The sequence below is a fragment of the Clarias gariepinus genome, chromosome 22 (genome assembly GCF_024256425.1).
Source record: "Clarias gariepinus isolate MV-2021 ecotype Netherlands chromosome 22, CGAR_prim_01v2, whole genome shotgun sequence".
NCBI classification, from domain to species: domain Eukaryota; kingdom Metazoa; phylum Chordata; class Actinopteri; order Siluriformes; family Clariidae; genus Clarias; species Clarias gariepinus.
The window spans coordinates 15,172,856-15,192,500 of record NC_071121.1 but is presented as its reverse complement, the minus strand read 5'-3'; the positions used below and the strand labels follow the sequence as shown (position 1 = coordinate 15,192,500).

The following is a 19,645-nucleotide window of genomic DNA, read 5'->3' as shown; positions in this document are numbered from 1 at the left end:
CTCTTTCATGAACATGACTTTCTTTGCTTGAGAGACATCAAGTGCAGAATTAAAGAGTTTCGAGTGGTTTCTCATACAGTTGAAAACATTCTGACCCAGTGCAAACATCATTTTTTATTTTATTTTATTTTTTACATTTATATAGACAAAAGATTAAAAACAAATTTGTAAATACAAAACCCTCTGAGAAAATGAAAGAAACATTCACATTCTTATTGTCCCTGCTTTTAAAGCCTCACTTGATACGAACATTGCTGGTATATATGAATACTGTAGCTATCGACAAACATCTTTCTGTAGTTTGTACTGTACACGTATTATCTCCGCAACTTCTAAAAAAAGCACACACATTTCCTAAACAACATTTGAAATGACTCTCTTTAATCAGGTCAACACATTTGATCAAATAAACTAATATGCACAGAAAAACACACCCGATTTAAAAACTCGCATTTGCTGGAGAGTCATGTCTTTATCCAGTAATACAGGTGCTGTAGTAGACAGCGTTGCTGGCGTCAGACAGGGCTGATATCAGCGTGCTACTCTCTTCACATGCAGCGCTCCTGTTTACTCGAGTCCTGCTGGCACTCAAATATTGCTCAAATTCCTGATGGTCCACTTCGCTCCAGAAATCTGCTGAAGGTCCTAGGTGGTCATTAGTTTCCAAGGGGAGTGCTGGAACCTGGGAGGCAGATTGAGTAGGAACTTGGGTGGGAGATTCTGGAGGGGGAGAAAGTTGGCCAAGTTGAGAAGTAAAGGACTGTTGCGGGGTGTTTCCATAAATCTGACCATAATAAACACTTTGAAGTGAAACACTAGAGGGTTGTGGGACCTTAGCCTGTTCTGGAAGACTTATACTGGAATGGGAGGGGAAAAGATTGTGAGGGTTCGTAGGGTCTGAGCATTTGTCCTGCATGGAACGGCAACCTGGTGCAAGTTTCTGGTTGAGGTGGGGGTGGGAGTGACGAAGATGGTGGATATTCGGGGCATGGTGGTTAGCATGGTGGTTTTGGCTTTGCTGTTGCTGTTGGTGTTGGTGTTGGTGGTAGTTGACCCAAGAAACCATCGACCCATCATCATGCATATGAGGGGGGAAGAAGACAGAGTCTGCTCCACCCTCCTCCAGCACATCCAGAGGAGACATCTCAGGTGTAGGGAGGCCATAGATATCCAGATCCTGTGCCCCAGGACCAGAGTGCAGATCTCGGAATTGGCTTAAAGGAGGAAGAAGATGTGAGTGATGAGGGAGCTGGGGGTAGGCATCTCCAGTCCCAGAGCATCCACCCAAACCATGGAGAAGCAGGCCAGGCTCCACTCGCTTCATCTTTTTGGGCTGCTTTTTGCGCCGAGGGCGGTATTTGTAGTTAGGATGGTCATGGAGATGTTGTAGCCGAAGACGTTCGGCTTCCTCTACGAAGGGACGTTTGTCCAGCATACTCAGGGCCTTCCAGGACTGGCCTAAAAATAGACATATGCTATTAATTTTATGTTACCATTCTCTAGTATAGTTAAATACTGAATACTAAACATCATCAGTTTTTAAAACATAAATGGTTAGAAATTGTAAAATTTTGATTTTGCCACTTTGTATTTAAATTTTGGTTTTGAGTAAAAAAAAAATACAACCCCTGCATATTACTTCACTGTTTTAGTAGGCGTGGAGTCTTGGCTTTAGTAGTAATGCCTATGATAGCAGTTCACCTACACAAAATGTTAACTCTGGTTCGGTATAGTTAAATGTTTACACTAAAAGGTTGTTGAGTTATTAATAGGGCAGTATTACAGACAATTAGCAGATTGTGGGCTCAGTACAGTCTGTGCCAAACCTGCTATTTTGCTTACAGAAAAGTTAAGATTTTTCAAAACAAGGACATCAATTTGGTTACTTGAAGTTTGGCAGTGTGCAAATATTGCTCAACATGTGCAAGCATTTCATGTTACCATGGTCATTTTTTCTGGTTTCTCTTGTTTGTAAAATGATCGGGATTTTGTGAGACATTTAAACATATTTTCGAATCTTCAATCATCTGAAACTGTCCAAACTTTTGAGCACATGCACAAACACATGTAATGTCAATAGATCTCAGAACCACAGAGAACCTCAGAGAATAATCAACCTATTCCATATGACTGTCATAAACTGTGTTTGTGAAGCAATGATCCCTCGCACACACAAAAATACAACATTGAAACAAAAAAGTTTCTTTTTTTTAATAACAGTTTCACAAACCAACTATAAGCAGAAATTCAGAATGATAATGAATGCATGCATAACAGTAATATGTGTGCAACGGTTATGCATGTATTAACTTTGAAAGGACAACGTAAAAGTCGGACGCCTGAATATATTCAATCAATTGTAGCTACTTAAGCTTCATTTACTGATCTTTTGAAGATTTAGTTTCACGCTTTAAAGTTAAACTGATGCAGTAAATCTTACCTAGCATCTTGCTTAATACTGCATTGTGCAGATCAGGATTCTGCAATGCCAGCCGTTTGCGTTCATCCTTAGCCCACACCATAAAGGCGTTCATGGGCCTGCGGATCCTCGGCTCAGCCCCACACTTTCCTTCGCTGGCTTGGCTTGAATCCGGGCTTCCTGTTCTTTTCTCCTTCACTCCACCACCTGCTTCATGATCAAATCTGTGTCTCCGCTCAGGACCTATTGGGCTGGACGATGGCGAAGCGACCCATGCTCCACACTCCACAACCTGGCTGGGCTGAGCGCTGGCCTCTGGACAATAACTAGACTCAGATATATTCATTCCAGCAAAGACCACTTTGTAATGATGACAAAGTTTGCTTAATTAAAGACGATTGCAGGACCCGTCACTTCTTTCTTTGCTTTTTCGGTTGTTTGTAATGCAATTATGCTGCCAGCATATGCACATAAAAATTGAAAAATATTTAAAAATAGATTCAAAAATATTGCAGAACAGAAAAAAATTTTGAGATTCAAAGCAGGAATGTCGATCTGACGTAGGTAGAAAATAAAAATTTATTCCCAAATATGAACCCCAATGCTCAGTATCTCCTTCTGCTGTGTGTATTCAGCTCCAAATTTGAACGTTGTAGTGAGTTTGACGGCCCTGTGTTTGTAGATATATAAGTGGCCTTATCCAATCAGATGGCTGGTTGAAACAGGACGTCCCACCCCCTCACCATCACCTCCCCAGCAGCCTCCACAGACACAGAGATGTAATCTGAGAGGGCCATTGTTTTACTCTAGTACAGAGTATACACTCACATACACACTCATACACCCACACTAAATGTCTCACGCGTGCACACACAAAGGCATACACACAGGCACTCAGCCCCTGCTGGGATCCAAGTACAGGGTTGTGGTTGAGGAAGGGACCACAGAAAAAGTCATGCTCATTAGTGTTAATCTTAACGAGGAAAGCAAAAGTTAAGCTCTGCCTATCTGAATCAAAGGGAAACACACTGTCCAGATGTAGTCCAGTACACACGCTTCTGCGGAATACTAACATTATTTTGAGGGGATGTATCATATGGCTCTTCCTGAGTTGTTCTTTTTTTAGAATGCTCACATTACTGACTGTGTTTTCCGCATGAGCTAACTTTCACAGGCAAAATCTGATAATATGAGAAAACAGTAAACTCGGCTAGAACACAATTAATGAGAATTCATATATAATTATATATATATATACACACACACACACGAACACACATACACACACACACACACATGAGTGGGACTTTTGGGGGTGTGCTGTGGTTCTGGCATCAGAACGTTAGTTCCAGATCTTTTGGGTGCTGTGGGCTACAGGTTTGGGTCTCTGTGGATTTAAATAATTAAGACATATCTGGGGTTTTTTTCAATACTTGTAACCTAGTAACCCAGTGTAAGTACAGTATCTATCCAGTGATGGAAACTTCAAAGCACTTTTTGTAAGATGCTCTAGATATGAGCGTCTGCTAATGTAAATGCCTAAATGTAAATGTACCTGTCAGGAGCATCCCATGGGTGCTGGACCGGATTGGGATATGCAGAGCGTTTTTTTTACAGCAGCACCTGTAGTTCAGTACATTCCTACAAGCTAGTCAGCAAATCATGATGCAGAAGTCTGTAGCAATAAATTATGCAGCTACGAGCATTAGTCAATGTTCAAATCAAATATTAGAATATGTAAAAATGTGATTTTTAGTAACTTTAAGCATTGCCAGATTAGATGGTTTGAATATTTTAGAAACTGCTGACTTCCTGGAATTTTTTAAAACAACCGTTCTTGTTTACACTGTATTATTTGGTGGAAAAAGACCTTGCTAACCACAGTTTTAGAGTAGTTTTAGAGTATAATTTGAGTTTCTGTAGCCTTCTGTCAGCTTAAACTAGTCTGCAAAATTTACTTTGACGTAATAAGGTGTTTCTTAGAACAGCCACTCCACTACATAAATGCTTGTGTGTTTTTTTTTTTTTTTTGCATTATTCTGTGTAAACTCTGGAATTCAACTCAATTCACTTTCACACTCTCTCTCACTCACTCATCGCCGCGGGGGGCCTGGAGCCTAACCCAGTAGACTTAGGGCAAAAGGCAGGGTACACAACATGGTGCCAATCTATTAGATGGCACACATCAATTCAATTCAATTCAATTCAGTTCAATTCAATTCAATTCTCTTTTATTTGTGTAATGCTTTTAATAATAGACATTGCCACAAAGCAGCTTTGCACGAATAAAAGTTATAGATAAAATGAATAAAATTATGAATATATGGTTTAAACAGCTACATATACAGGTGTTCCTATTATGTGAGTGTATATACCCTATATGACCAAAGGTTTATAAAAAACGGTCCATCATACTGTACTTACACTATATGGACAAAACATTGTGTCTAAATACATAACATCCAGTATAGAGTTGGTCCCCGTTTTACAGCTATAACAGTTTCCATTTTTCTTGGAAGGCTGTCCACAAGAGAGTGTATCTGTGGGAATTCGTGCCTATTAATTCTGTAGACCATTTATGAGGTCAGGCACTGATGTTGGACAAAGAGGTCTGCCTCGTAATCTCCATTCTGATTCATCCCAAAGCTGCTCGATGGGGTTGAGGTTAGGGCTCAGTCAAGTTCTTCCACACCAAAATCATTAAACCACATCTCATATCTTTAAACGTCTTGCTTTGTACATTGGGGCATAGTCCTGTTGGAATAGAAACGGCCCTTCCCCAAACTGTTACCACAAAGTTAAAGGCATAGCATTGTCCAATATGTCTTGGTATGCAGAAGCATTAATTAACTCAATAATTACCAGGTTTGGCCAAATGACAACCTGGTGTTACAAAGTTTAACACTCACAACATCTAGGATATCTTTGTATGCTGTAGCATTAACATGTCCCTTCACTGAAACATAGGGTGCCAAACGTTTGTAGCATGGGCCATGGGTAGCTCAGTGGTTAAGGCATTGGACTACGGTTCAGAAGATCCCAGGTTCAAACCCCACAACCACCAGGTTGCCACTGTTGGGCCCTTGAGCAAGGCCCTTCACCCTCAACTGCTCAGATGTGTAATGAAATAAAAATGTAAGTTGCTCTGGATAAGAGCGTCTGCCAAATGCCTAAATGATAATCTAAATAATAATGCCCTTGTGCACAAAGCTACAGTGGGTTCATAAAGACATGGTTTGCCAAGATTGGTGTAGAAAAAGCTGAAAGCCCTAACCTCAATCCCACTGAAAACCTTTTGTATGATTTGAAACCCCAGCTATGTTCCAGGTATCCTCATCCAACATTAAGGTCTGATTTTACTAATGATCTTGGCACAGTTCCACAGCCACACTGCTCTTATTCATGCACATACTGTACATGCCAAGCTGAAATGCAAACTTTTATTAATCAGAAAGGTATTACAGGTATGATAACAAATGCTAGGAAGGAACACCTCATTTGTTGAGAATTTAGTTCATTTTCTTGGTTAATTGTTTTAATGAATGTTTTTTTTCTCTTAAAATGAATAAATGGATAGGCTGGATAATTAACCGACTTATTTATATTTATTATGTAATTTCATTATTTTATTTTGCACCTATCAGTTGCTTTTTTAATAGCTCAATTACTGATTATAAACTGTCTCTTTTTCTGATAGAAGAAACAGTCAATAACATTATACGTTCTAGAGTTCTTCCCCAGTTAACATTTAACCTGGCACAGAGTGGGTGGATGACTATGTTTAAAATTCATTTCTTTTAAAATCCTCAAAAAGTAGAAATACCATCCTTCAGCACATGCAGATTTAAATACCCATGACCACACACAACCTCGCACACACATGTAGACTTGTAGACGCCCATACACTTACATTTTGGTGAATTTATGTACATAAGGGAAGATGGAGTAATAACCTCTTGTCTGTGATGAATGCAAAACATTCCCATGGATTTAATTCCAAGGGAAAGCTGAACATGTGGCTTGTTAGGGAACTGCGAGTGCTATGTCTGTCTCCATGTGGAAACCACAAATTAGTACTTTAAGTCGCAGTCCCCACACCTATGCAGTTCATCCAGGCTATGTCCAGCCAACATCCCCCCCAACTGAGCATTATATCACCAGTGTGCAGTTTTACGACTACATCCTTAGTGAAATTTTAAACCTATGATCTTACTACATGTCTTGTACTGATTTCTTAATCTGCATTTAAAAAAAAAATAAAAACAGTTGAATGTTCTTGCTTCTCTATTTTATAATAGTAATAATAATACTTTTGATTAAAAAAAATGAAAGGCTTTAAATAGCTTCTTTTAATTAGTAATGTGATTAGATTATCTGGTCAGATTTTTTTTATATAACAGCAAATTTTATATTTTAAGCAGACCAAGCATTTAAAGATAGTTATGATTAACCTTAGTTACTACTACAAACTAATTTTTTTTGACAAATCAAGAACCAATTTGAATAAATTTAGTGACTCGCTTTTTTAAATCTCATTCATCAAAACAAACAAATCTTTTTTGAGTCATTTAGTTCTTTTGATCAGAAAAAAAAGTTACATTTTTAATAAACAGACCCAAAACACGTCTACATACAAAAATTTTGGCGATAGTTCCAGTAATGAAAATATTACAATGCAGCCAAGGACATATTATAAATAACAGAATAAGTAGCTCACCTCTTATATCTTCTGGTCCGAGTCGTTCGTTCTTTTGAATCTAGTGCAATGCATAGCGTCTATGGGAGTCACGTAATAAAAGAATGAACAATTTGGACCGAAGACTCAAAAATAGATACTCATTTCTGTTTCCTGTACATAACCTACGGAGGTTTTGCGATGCTTTGTGCATGCGCGCCCAATGGAAAATGAACGAATCACTCTCCGAGACCACTCGTTCATCTGAGTCACGTTAAAGACTCGTTCAAAAAGAACGAACAGTTCATGAACGACCCATCACTATTGTGGACTACCAGCAAGCAATGTGAGTAGATTTGACTTGTCTTCTAACATAGAAACAATTTCCCAGTTTTAGAGAACAGACATTCTTTCCTTTTGGTGCTCACAATGTAACTCTTTAACATTTGTCATTAATGTAATCCACAACAGTGTCTGTGAAGATTCTCAGTCATCCAGGTGAAGTTGAATCATGTCAGCTGGCCTTTCTTTCTAGTTCAGTAAGAACTTACCCTCCAGACACCATAGTTAGTAGAAAAGCATAGCCAATGTAAGATGGAAAAAAAATGAATCAAGGTAACCGGAGCAAACAGGACAGATGTTTAATGCCCGCATATAGAGACTTCTTATAGGTATGACAGTAGGTACCGGCATATACCTATAGGTATTACAGTATTAGACAATGAATTAAGTTTCCTTAGGTATAAATAACACCTTCAAGTTTACCTTAAAGTCCATAATGGGTTAGGCTCAGGTATTTTACATTAATACAATTTTAAGTATTAACTGTTGTAATCAAGCTTTATCTGAAACTAAATCTATTTCTATTCATCCAGGAAATCTGCATTAATATTAATAACTATAAGGATAAATGAGGGCGCGCACACACACACACACACACACACACACACACACACACAAACGTTTTACTGGCAGGGGAAGGGTGGGATATAACAAGGGGGCATGTACAGTAGTATTCATGTTCCCTTTGTCCCTTTTTCTTTTTCTCAGATGATGAAAGTTGGATACATGACAGAAGCCTTCGCCTAGCTGTCTGCTCCATGTTTCCCCTTGAGGATTCTTGCCACTGTAATGTGTGTGTCTGTGTGTGTGTGTGCTGACTATTCTGCATCTGTACTAACATTTCCCCACCCATACCTCAAGAAACAGGAAGTCAGGGATGTTCCTACTGGCTGCCTTTATGAGCCCTGATAAGATCAGAGGGAGCGAGTGAGGGGAAGTGAAGCAGAGAGAGATAGAGAGACAAAGGGAGAGCAAGAGAGTGCTGAAAGAGGTAAGAATAAAGCTGAGGAAGGGAAAAAAAAAACAGGACATTAATTCTCTAAAGCAATCATGCCGTTCGAGCCATGTGAGTTTGTGCACGCGCACATTTTTTAGGTGCCATGCTCGGCGTCGCTGTCCCCTGGCCTCCTGCCTGCTGAGAGTGGCAGCGCCCCCTCTTCACCACTGTCTGCTTGTCTTTGTCAGTAAGTGGGAGTGTGTGTATGTGTGTGTGAGAGAGCGAGAAAGAGTGCAGGCACCACACCTACACCACAGCGGAAATTTGGCAAAGGCTCCAGACTCAGCGGCTAGAGGAGGAGAACTCCGCTAGTTTCTCATCTTTTATTTCTTTATTTACCACATGGGGGAGGATGCATGTTTGAAAATTCTCTCTCTCTCTCTTTCTCTCTCTTTCTCTCTTTTTCTCACACACACACACACACACACATGCACACAGAGGAAAATTCTAGCCCGCCTTATATGAAGGTATAAGTAAATGTGCTGTTTGTGTGCAAGATTTGCTTTGTTTATCTGTCTATGTGTATCAATTTGAAAGTAGGACAGTGTGTGTAATTATGTGTGTCCCTAAGTGTGGGAGAGGTCATGTCCGCACACAGCGCTATTCTCTACCTTTAGCAGATGGGAAATGTGCTGATGGATGGAATACACTGTGTTTGGGAATCCCCTGACCAGCAACACACACACACACACACACACACACACACACACACACACACACACACACACACACAATAATGTTACATAAGGAATATACAAAGTAATAAATAATCAGATTAGCATTGTTTACCCAAAGTCCCGTCATTATGTCACCACTTAAAGATTTCAGGTTCTACTGTGTGAAGGCTTTTATAAGAAGTTGCATGAATCACTATTTGTTTCCAGAGCAGGAACTTAGACTAAGTAACAATAAAGATGACACTTTGATAAGACATTCACATGAGCTGAGGTTAGAAAACCCAGTCCATGCATCCCCTGCCAATTTATTATACTGTATGTGCTATGTGTCCACACCTTCAAAGCAAAATGTGGTCGACTTGTTGCTTCCTTAGATTCCAAAGGATGTACAAACAGTGTATGTATGTATAAACAATACTGTGCAAAACTCTTGAACCAGCCCTCTTTTCTTCATATTTTGCTTTTAAAAAGTCAGGCTTTCTCGTATGTTTAATGTACTCCGGAGGAATCCTTGTCCAGGCTTCCCGAGGGACATTCTGGCTCTGATTTTTTTCTGGCGCAAGTTTTTGTCTCTCATTTTCAGTCCAGTCCCTGTACCTGGCCAGTTTCAGAGGAATGTTCTTGTTTGTTAAGCCACACAGTGACCTAATCGTACAAGCATTAAAAAAAAAAAAAAAAAAACTAATTCAGGAACCAGTGAGAAACAGGTGCAGATGATGACAAATGATCAGGCTAGTGATTAGTGTACAGTACATTGGATAGATTGATATATTGGAATAGACAAGAGGGGAAATGTGGTTGCTGTTAAGGCTGTAACATAAACAAATAATTTTATCATATACCAAATTTTTTTCAGCTTTGTAGCATGTCACAGTAAAAAATTTTTTTTTTGATTTGTACATTTCACTCACTCGAGGCGGGGTACACCATTGTGTATGTGTGTGATTGGGTCTAATGAACAGGGCACACACACTCATTCACACATTACAGGCAATTTGGGAACGCCAATTAGTCTAAGCCTTAGGTCTTTGGCCTGTACATGGACTGTCTTTAAAACAATATGTTTAGTTTGCTATGAGAGAGCTTTTTTGAGTACATGGAAAATTACTATATAGTGTAGATCTAGATAAAAGAATGATCACACTACACACACACACACACACACACACACACACACAGACACAGACACAGACAGACAGACACAAGGCAGGAATAGGCGTTTTACTGCATTCCTGTCAGATGAGACAGTCAAAAAACAATCAAAAGAATTTTTTTGCAAGAGGAAGTGTCTAAATTAAGCTCATCTGAGCTCATCGAAGAGTAGTGTATAATAATCAGATTTCAGCATGAGCAATGTTAAGTGTGGAGGTATGGCAGCTTGTAGGTCACTTTCCCAGGGTACACCTCTTCTATCTGGAGCCACCAGACGGGACCCATCTCCCTGTTACCTTCCTCTGCCCTTCTGACCGGCAATGTTATGATAGTGACTTGGCCTGAGACACAGGAAGCTTAGGTTATTCTCTCGAATAAATCTTTACTCTTCACAGGAGAGTTCAGACCCCAAGGCATTTCACAGTGATAAACGTTGTTAAATGCTGATTAGGAAACTGGCTTGAGGGCTAAAAATAGTTACTAGCTGATGATGCAGTTGTCTAACGTGGTCTGCCAATTGCAAATACTGTATATAACAATCGACATGAGTCAGCTTTTACTAGGGCCATTAGAATGTCCAATGATTTCATTTAAAATATTTTAATAAAGACAGAAAAGATAGTATGAACTCTGTGGGTCTATGCTATGAGCTGCTAGATGAATACATCATTTCTGCATTTACAATTGCATGCTTTGGTGATAAAACATAAACCATATTTAAGCTTGATTACAGTGATATAATAATAATAATAATAATAATAATAATAACAACAGAGTGTATTATTTTGCTTAACTAAGGAAAAACAACAAAAACAAGAAACTCTACTTGGTTACTTTTATGCCTGTAATTATTACTTTTTAAATGTTATATAATTAAAACCTTGATACGGCAGTTTAAGTAAGAATAAGTATGATCATTTTATGGCAGCATGGAGTTTTAGTTAGCGCTGTGGCCTTACCTCCAGGGTCCAGGTTTGATTCCCATCTTCAGGTCTGTGTGCATGGAGTTTGCATGTTCTCTCTGTGCTTGGTGGGTTTCCTCTGGGTACTCCGGTTTCCTCCCAAGGTCCAACGACATGCAGATTAGACTAATTGGCGTTCCCAAATTGCCCGTAGTGTGTAAATGTTGACTGGAGGTCCTACCACAGTCTGAAAAATGGGAATAAATCCAAAGGTAACCTTTGGTCCCTGGACAAAAGGTTACCTGGACATTATGGTCCCTAGTTGGACTACAGAGGTTCCTACGTAAATAGATGGATGAATGGATGGATGGATGGATCATCATTTGATAAGATTCTAATTGTTTTAATATGAAGAAATTAAAGGTGGCTTAAGATTTTTGCACAAAACTATACATACATGCCTTAAAATCTTGAGTGACAGGGCTAGTGATATGTAAACCCCTCTTACACAGTATATGGAAATGAGAAATGTGTGTATACTGTAGTACTGTATATACTATATACGCTGATTGATGATATGAGCGTAGTGATAATGGTAAATCACAGATTTATCACTAGAGTACCTTTAGCATATAACCAGACTCAGACTCAGACTCAGAAACACTTGCTAAAACAGACAGCACATTAGAGAACTCAAAACACAGCGAACAGGATCTTACACTTTTACACAGTAAAACCAGGCTCAGGATATTTTGGTGTTGCATAGAATTTGGATTTGTTGTCAGGAATAATGCTGCTTGTGAGAGCTCACAGACCCTCCATGATTGGCTAGTGTCACTATGGTTGATGTGGGAGGACATGACCAATCTGCTCTCTACACTAGAAGTCACTGATGGCTGTAGCATTCCCCCAGGAATCAAAATTGTGACCTCTGAATGATGGTGGCAAAATCCTGGACCACCCGGGTGCAAATTCTCCAATTGTGAAGCTGATCTGCAATACATATGACATTAATGACTTGTTCGTAATGAGATTTGTTCACATTAGTTTAAAGGTTCCCAGGTTAAGACTAACCCTGTTCTAAAACCCATTTCATCCACTCCAACTTAGAGACAACTTTTAATCAGCTGATTAATTGATGTGGGTTTGTTAGAGCAGAGAAAACACTACCATAACTGTGTGGTTCCCAGGGCCAGGATTGAGAACATGTGTCTTAGTGACTTAGTGTCCAATGTGTTCTGTTAACCATGTGAGCCTGTGTATGAGTGTATGTGTGTGAGTGTATGAGAGTGTGTGTATGAGAGTATGAGTGAGTGTGTGTAAGTGTATGAGAGTGTATAAGTGTGCGCTTGAGTTAGAGAGATTGGGAGAGAGCGAGAGAGAGAGAGAGAGAGCGAGAGAGAATCAGATTCATGCTGCTTATTCAGCAAGTGTGCATAATGTGTGTGAGAGAGTACGTATGCACGTGGGTGTGTGTTTGTGTGTGCGTGAAATCTTTAGCACTGCTTTCTTAGTGGACCCGAAATCTCTACCAAAGCCAAACCAGCCAGCTATTACTCAGCAGGATTCTGTCTCCGTCAGTGCGCGCGCACATGCCCACTCTTATATTTAAAGTCTAATTGAGTGTGTATGTGTGTTAACATGAGTCTATATTTAAAGCCTAATTCTGTGTGTGTGTTAAATACTCTATATTTAAAGCCTAATTGTTGTTGTGGAGACTCTGTTTACCTTCTCTGGAGCCATGTGGCTTGTCAGTCAGGGAATACACACACACACACACACACACACACTTTAAGATACCACTCTATTATCCAAATATGCTCTCACCAGCGTATTGCCCAAGTGTGCTATATGTTTTCTCTTGACCACATTTGTTACAAACTCACTCCGTTTCACACACACATATACACACACTGATGCACATACACATCAGTTGAAAAATCCCTGCCCTCATGTATTTAAAATTTTCCAAATAGCTGCACTGACCACAAAATAGTTTCCCTGACTGTGTGGCAAAAACAAACACTGGAAGCTCTTGTCCTTTCAAGATGGTTGCCTTGTTCCACCGAGGAGTCTCCATGCAGCTCCTGGAAGAAGCTGTCCTTTCTTATTTCACGTTCTTACTGTAATAAATGGAGAGTGGACACCATGTTGGTAACCACAATGGAATCGTCTACTAGTAGGAGAGTATACAACATAATGTATAATGTGTCCTGAAGTCTACAAAGTTCAACTGTAGAACTCGGCCTCCTCCAAGAGAGATCAGCAGCATCAGTCACAGAAATCGGAGCAAAAAATGGCCGGGACTATGCAGGGCCATCATAGCATGTTAAACACATTGTGTGTGCCAGTGCTTTATGCCAAATCAGACATAATACAAATGGCATGATGGTACAGTAACTATATTTAAAAACAATAATTATATTATTTGATGAAATGAATAATCGTACTACTGTTACAAATACTTTTAACCAGAAATTCTCATGAATAATGATTTGAAAAAAAAGGTAAGTACACTCACCTGATGTAGGGGTGTCACAGGTGAGTTGGCCCCCTTTTAACTTATTATAACCATACAGTTAGTAACATCATCTGTGGTTTTAGTTTAAAATAAATGGTAATTAATTCTAGCTTCAAACAGGGAACAGAATTGTAGATTGTGGTTAATTGGTGACCTTATGATATAACTATTATATAAAACAGCTAGACAATGATAAGCATTTCTTTGATATGAACATTACAAAAACACTTTTGTAAACCTGGAATTATAAATCCTTTACTGTACAATTTTTTCACCAGTTTTCATCCTAATTTACTAAAGGTGCTACTGAATAAATATTACACACATTAAATACAAAATGCATTGTGTTTTATCCTTGCTTTCTGGCCACCTGGACTGGCCAAGCTGCTTATAAAAGTTCATCTGATGTCCTGGGGTGCTCCAATCTGCCAAAAACAGGGAGCCTCAGCGTAATCTCTTATAGTACCACGCCTAATAGTTCATACCTCCCCAAATCACAACAACGATGTTGTGCTCCAATACAAAAGACCATCAGAAAAGCTACTTGCATATCAGCTCTTTTTATTACAATAAAAACAATATTTTCTGTGTATTTGGGAGGTGATGGCAATGGGAGATCCTGGAAAAGTACATGAGGTCAAAAAATGAGGAGCTTACAAAACCAAATATAAAATAAAAGAATACAGAAAACTAAAGGGAACAACATTCCTCTGTTGTGCCAAATTTTAAATGAAATATTGCATAAAAACGTAGACTGAAGATTTAAGGCGGTAGCATAAACCACAATACCCTTTGGTTATAACCACACAGTCAGTAATGAGTAAGCAAAGAAACACAAATAATTTAATTGCAGGAGATGGGCATTTTTTTCCCAGGCTTTTTCAGATTGCTGAACAGTAAGTGGCGGTTACTTCAAGAATTTGTTTCAGTTTGATCAACTGTTTGTGAAAATGTGACACTCACTCACACTCCCTTACTGTCTATACCACTTTATTCTGTCTATAGGCTCACAGGGGGCCTAAAGTCTATCCCAATCCACTGCAGAGCACACACGCGTACTGTATACACACTCACACACTATGGGCAATTTGGGAACGCCAGTTAGCCTAATCTGCATAACTTTGGACTGTGGGAGGAAACCGTACAAGGTCTTATCAACCTTCCAGTTTCTAATAAAGATTTAGAGATGTTAGGCCGTTCATTTGTAAAACACACATAAAGATAAAACCATATTTTTTTCATTTGCATTTAATGATGCATGCAAAACGCATGCATTAAGTTATTTTGAGATCGGTTTCAGGCCTCCTTCATATGTGGAAATAAATCAGATATAAATCAGATATGTGTTAATGTGATTGTCGTGTAAACAGACAGATCGGATTTCCTGAGGCATTGTGTTCTGTACGTCATTAAAACTGCGACTTTTTCACAGTTTAATGACGTAATGTTATTCTCCGGTGGAACCACGTGTGGAATTATAACATCGCAGGTGACATAGAAGAGGAAAAAGCCCGCTGTCTTGTGTTAATGCTTATTTAGGCTAAATAACATTAAGAAATTAGTATTTGGTGAATGAAGCATATGCACAGGGTGCAATTATAGCGTTTTTCCTCCTCCTCCGTTTCAAAACCATGGTAAACTTTGAATATACCGCAGAGCTAGCGTTAAGCATATTTCGCCTTCGTCTATCTTAGCTATTGTGTAGCGCAAGAACCTCCCTTTAAGTATGCGCGATGTTTCAGATGTTATGGCAAGTGTAAACACTTGAATTGGATATGGGTCATAGTTGAAAGCATGGGTAAACAGATGGTCAAAAAAATCAGATATAGGCAACAAATCAGAATTGGGCATCGAGATCTGCACTGTTTCAACAGGTTTGCATCAACATTTTTTACATCTTCGGGAATAGTCCAGATGAGTACCATGAATAAATACTGTATGGTGACAGCTGGAGAGACAGTAATCGGGGGCCCAACAAGCTACAAAAGCCCAAAAGGCTATGGAAAGCCCTAAGGATTTATACCCCTAGCAATGGTTGGTGGGTAAGCACCCCAACAGGATGGACACACAGGCATTGACCCAAACTAACGTAAATATGATGACGAGTGTAGTCTGCATATGTGGCAAAGTCTGCAAAAACCTTCATGGCCTGAAGATCCAATGATGCAATACACAGGTCCAGCACCTGGTAAGACGCAGGAGGAGCCAGACCATCAGTTTTACCCCTAGTTCCCCAAATCAGGCAACCAGAGCATCGCAGGAGTGAGTGGCCTGATGCCAACAGGATGAGTGAGTGGTTCCAGTTTAATGAGGATGTGGATTTTTATTTTATTTACCCATTTATTTATTTTAATTAAAAAAATATTTTTAGTGTTTTGGTCAATGTGCGTGAAGTGTTGCACAGTGTTTTAAAAGAAGATGCTGTGGAAAACAAATCTGATTTATGAGCAGGGTTTTATTCTATGAACAAATCATGCTTGAGTCACTCTATAATTTGGGGTACATTCCATGTGCATTGATGATAGGTATAGTAGCTCGAAATATTTTCTTCAAAAATATATTTTGCCACATAAGAGAAAGCATGTTATAATAACACACAAACATTATTTGCATCCTATGCTTCACTTAGCTTGAAAATTGTCATGATGTTGCCAAATTGACCATTTTTCCATGACCGCTTTTGCAATTCAGGGTTTCTTGGTTTCAAAATAATGAAGAAAAATAATATATAAAGTAATATAATTCTTCTCTGTGATGTAAACGCACTTTGGTAAGTGTTCTCTTATTTAAAAAAAAATAATTCTACCTATCATAGCTCATTGCCATTGAGTATATTGATTGACTCAACTCAACTATGTTATATACACTGATATGGTTCACAGATTCTTTATGATGATTTTAATTAAATGATTTGCTCAGATATGAACAAATTAAGTTAAAATAGTTCAATTAAACCAGTTAAGTTAAGCAGGATTAAATGTTAATGAAGTGGTTGGGTAAGGCAAGTCCTACTAGGAACATTTAGGGTCAAAATACAGAAATTGTCAATGATATTTACCTGTAATAAGTGCTGTGTAAGTTCACACTTCACAAGCTCAATGCTCAGTTCACATTAAAATCAACTAAGTCATGTTCATAGGTCACAATTTAGAATTTAGAAGTTAACTTCACAGCCCAAACAATTGACTAATTCATGTTAATTTGTCTTTTTTTTCTCAACAAACAAGCTGCTCTGAGATTGAAACGGTTGCTGGAAGCAGCATCGGTCACAGTGTAATAAACACCATGTTTCGCCCCACCTGAGAATCTGATTATCTTGTGACCTGCTTCACTTCTGACTGCTTTGACTAATGACATGGGAAACTTATTTCTTTGGCTCAAATAATAAAGAATATCAGAAGATATCCCACCTTGTTAAAACTCTTCAGCACCAGTATAAACATCCACCTATTAGAAATGAGGAAACTTTTTCATGAATAGTTACCCAAGGATCTAAAGTATGCTAGAATGGCAGGTTGTGCTCGACAATGAAAGAAGTTAAGTATCTTAGCTCTTATGACCCTCTCACCAGACTTTAGTTTTAATTTATTTAAATTGTGCATATACTATTATGTGCTCCTTAAAAAGAAATAAAAGCATGAGGTACATCCTTATCTTATCCTTATTATATTGGCTTGTGTAATACTTTCTTTTGTGGTTATAATTTTAAACCACTTTTCCCACTATATTCACATTACTGAAAATACTATTGCAGTATATGATATTATTAATTCATTTATTTTCTATACCCCTTATCCTGTATACACTGTAAAAAATGAATCATGAGGCTTGTAATTTTCATTAATAAAATTAAAATTATTTTTTAAACAATATATTGAGAACATTTCACTAATAAAATTAAGAAATAAATTTTAACTATTTTTTTAAGGAAATAAGTGCAATTTTTAGGCTTAATTTGAGGAAAAATTTAATCAAAAATCTTGAGGAAAAAAGGCTTCGTATTTATTTTAAGAGAACTGGCCCAATTATCCGGGTTTGATTAAGTCACCTTCTTTTGAATCTCAACAACAGCAGTAATCAGACGGCATTTTAAAGGAACACATGAACAGTGTAAAATGTTAAAAAGTTAAGCCCCTTACTAATTTTTATATTTTGTTTTGATTAAATAAGCTCCTTTGTTGCACTAGTGTCAGTAATATAAATGAAATAAATTAAACATTGTGAACATTTCTGAAAACATCCTGTCTCCCCATCAGCATACTTGAGTTTGTTGCAGTGTCTCCACAGTTCATTGAAACAGGTTTTGTGTAGTTAGTGTTTTACTGTACAATGTTACAAAGATATGAACTTGGAAATGGTTTACTGTACAAGTTCTCTCAGGTTTTAGTACAGAATGTGACTATTCCCACAAAAAAGGTGTTAGCATATAATGCTAAACAGTTTATTTCAATGGCATGTAAATTGTCAGTTACAAACTGTTTTACAAACTGTTTTACAGATCTTAAAACTGCTGTAAATGTTATATTTACTATTTATACCAGTGAAACATGAAAACACCAAAATGTTTAACACCAAAATGCATTATGTATTCATTTCATTATAAAATGTTTTTATATTATTAAGTAATTTTCCCTAATGCATATGAGTAACTTAACAAAGATTTTTTTTAGATTTCACTAATAATGTTAAAATCATCAGGTCTCTGGATAAAGAATTTAGGATGTTTTACATGATTTATTCAAGAAGATTCTACAAAAAAAAATCAAGCCTTAAAAACTGCTTAAAAATAATATGTGCAATTTTGTTACCATATTTTTTTTAAGTAGATAGCACATAGGATTTTTTACAGTGTAGGGGCAAGGACAGCCTACATACTGTATACACTGAGACATTCACTCACACCTCAGGCAATTTGAGAACGCCAACTCTGCATGTTTTTGAGCTGTGGGAGGAAATCAACGTAGGAAACCGATCAAGCACAGGGAGAACATACATACTAGAATTGACTGGAGGTGCAGGCCACAGTGTTAACACATAAGCAGCTGTGCACAATTATTTAAATATTCTAATTTAATATTCTATTAGACCTTTAACCAAGAAAACAGTAAGTTTGACCTCATCACACAGAGCTACAGGACACTAGCCAGATAGCTTATATGGAATGTAAGCTATCAAATGCTAATGAAAAAATGAAAAGGTTAAATTCCATTTAACATATCTTTTGCAACCTTTAAACTCACTACTACAGGCAGTAGAAAAAAAATCAGCGAACAAAACCAATATTATATTCACTGGCACGAGTACAATTTACTGTACTTGAGGTGAAGTGTGTTTCCTATCTTCACTTTTTTTGACAACTCCAGCCGCGGCACTGCACAAGATTTAGGTGGACTGATGGAGAGAGACAGAGAGGTTAAATGTAAGTACTGGTAAACGTGTAAACTCACGTTCTTTTGTTGCAAATTGATCTGTTCAGGTCACTGTTAGCAAAAAATGAGCTGTTGGCAATGAACAGCACTCTTTTTAGCGAAACACAGTGTTCATGCAAAACACTGCCTGTCAACAGTGTTAGCAGTGGGGTACATCATCAGTCAGGAAAAAATGATAATGATTAAGCTAGGCAATTCACAGATATGTTACACCAAAGAAATTTACCAACTTGAACCATTTTTTGTTCTATTGAGAGGGGACATTATTTTTGTTCTTTTTTACTTATTTGAATTAAAATGTAAAATGACTTACTCTACACATCCATTCCCTCCGAAACATGACTTTAATCTTCTATCAGCTGCAAACTTTATACAGTAGCTTTTCTTTTGTCATAAATGGATGACTATTTGTGTTTGTCTTAATTTGTGGGTTTGTTCTGGTTCAATTTATTTATTTTTTATATTTTATAATTAATGTCAGCAGTATAAAATGACTAGTTTTCATAAAATGGTTTTGATCTCCTGAACTAG

General features: G+C 37.9%; 1 protein-coding gene across 1 annotated transcript in view; it reads right to left on the bottom strand.

The window, feature by feature from the left end:
- sox18 (SRY-box transcription factor 18) overlaps positions 1–3,050 on the bottom strand; it is a 3,692-nt gene extending 642 nt beyond the window's left edge. The window contains exons 1-2 of the mRNA XM_053481877.1: positions 2,441–3,050; positions 1–1,458 (exon numbers count right to left, since the gene is read on the bottom strand). The exon at positions 1–1,458 is cut by the window's left edge and continues 642 nt beyond it. Of these exons, the coding sequence (XP_053337852.1) occupies positions 473–1,458; positions 2,441–2,765 (1,311 nt within the window). The 5' untranslated portion in view covers positions 2,766–3,050 and the 3' untranslated portion in view covers positions 1–472. The remainder of the gene's footprint in view (positions 1,459–2,440) is intronic.
- Between the last annotated feature and the right edge of the window lie 16,595 nt (positions 3,051–19,645).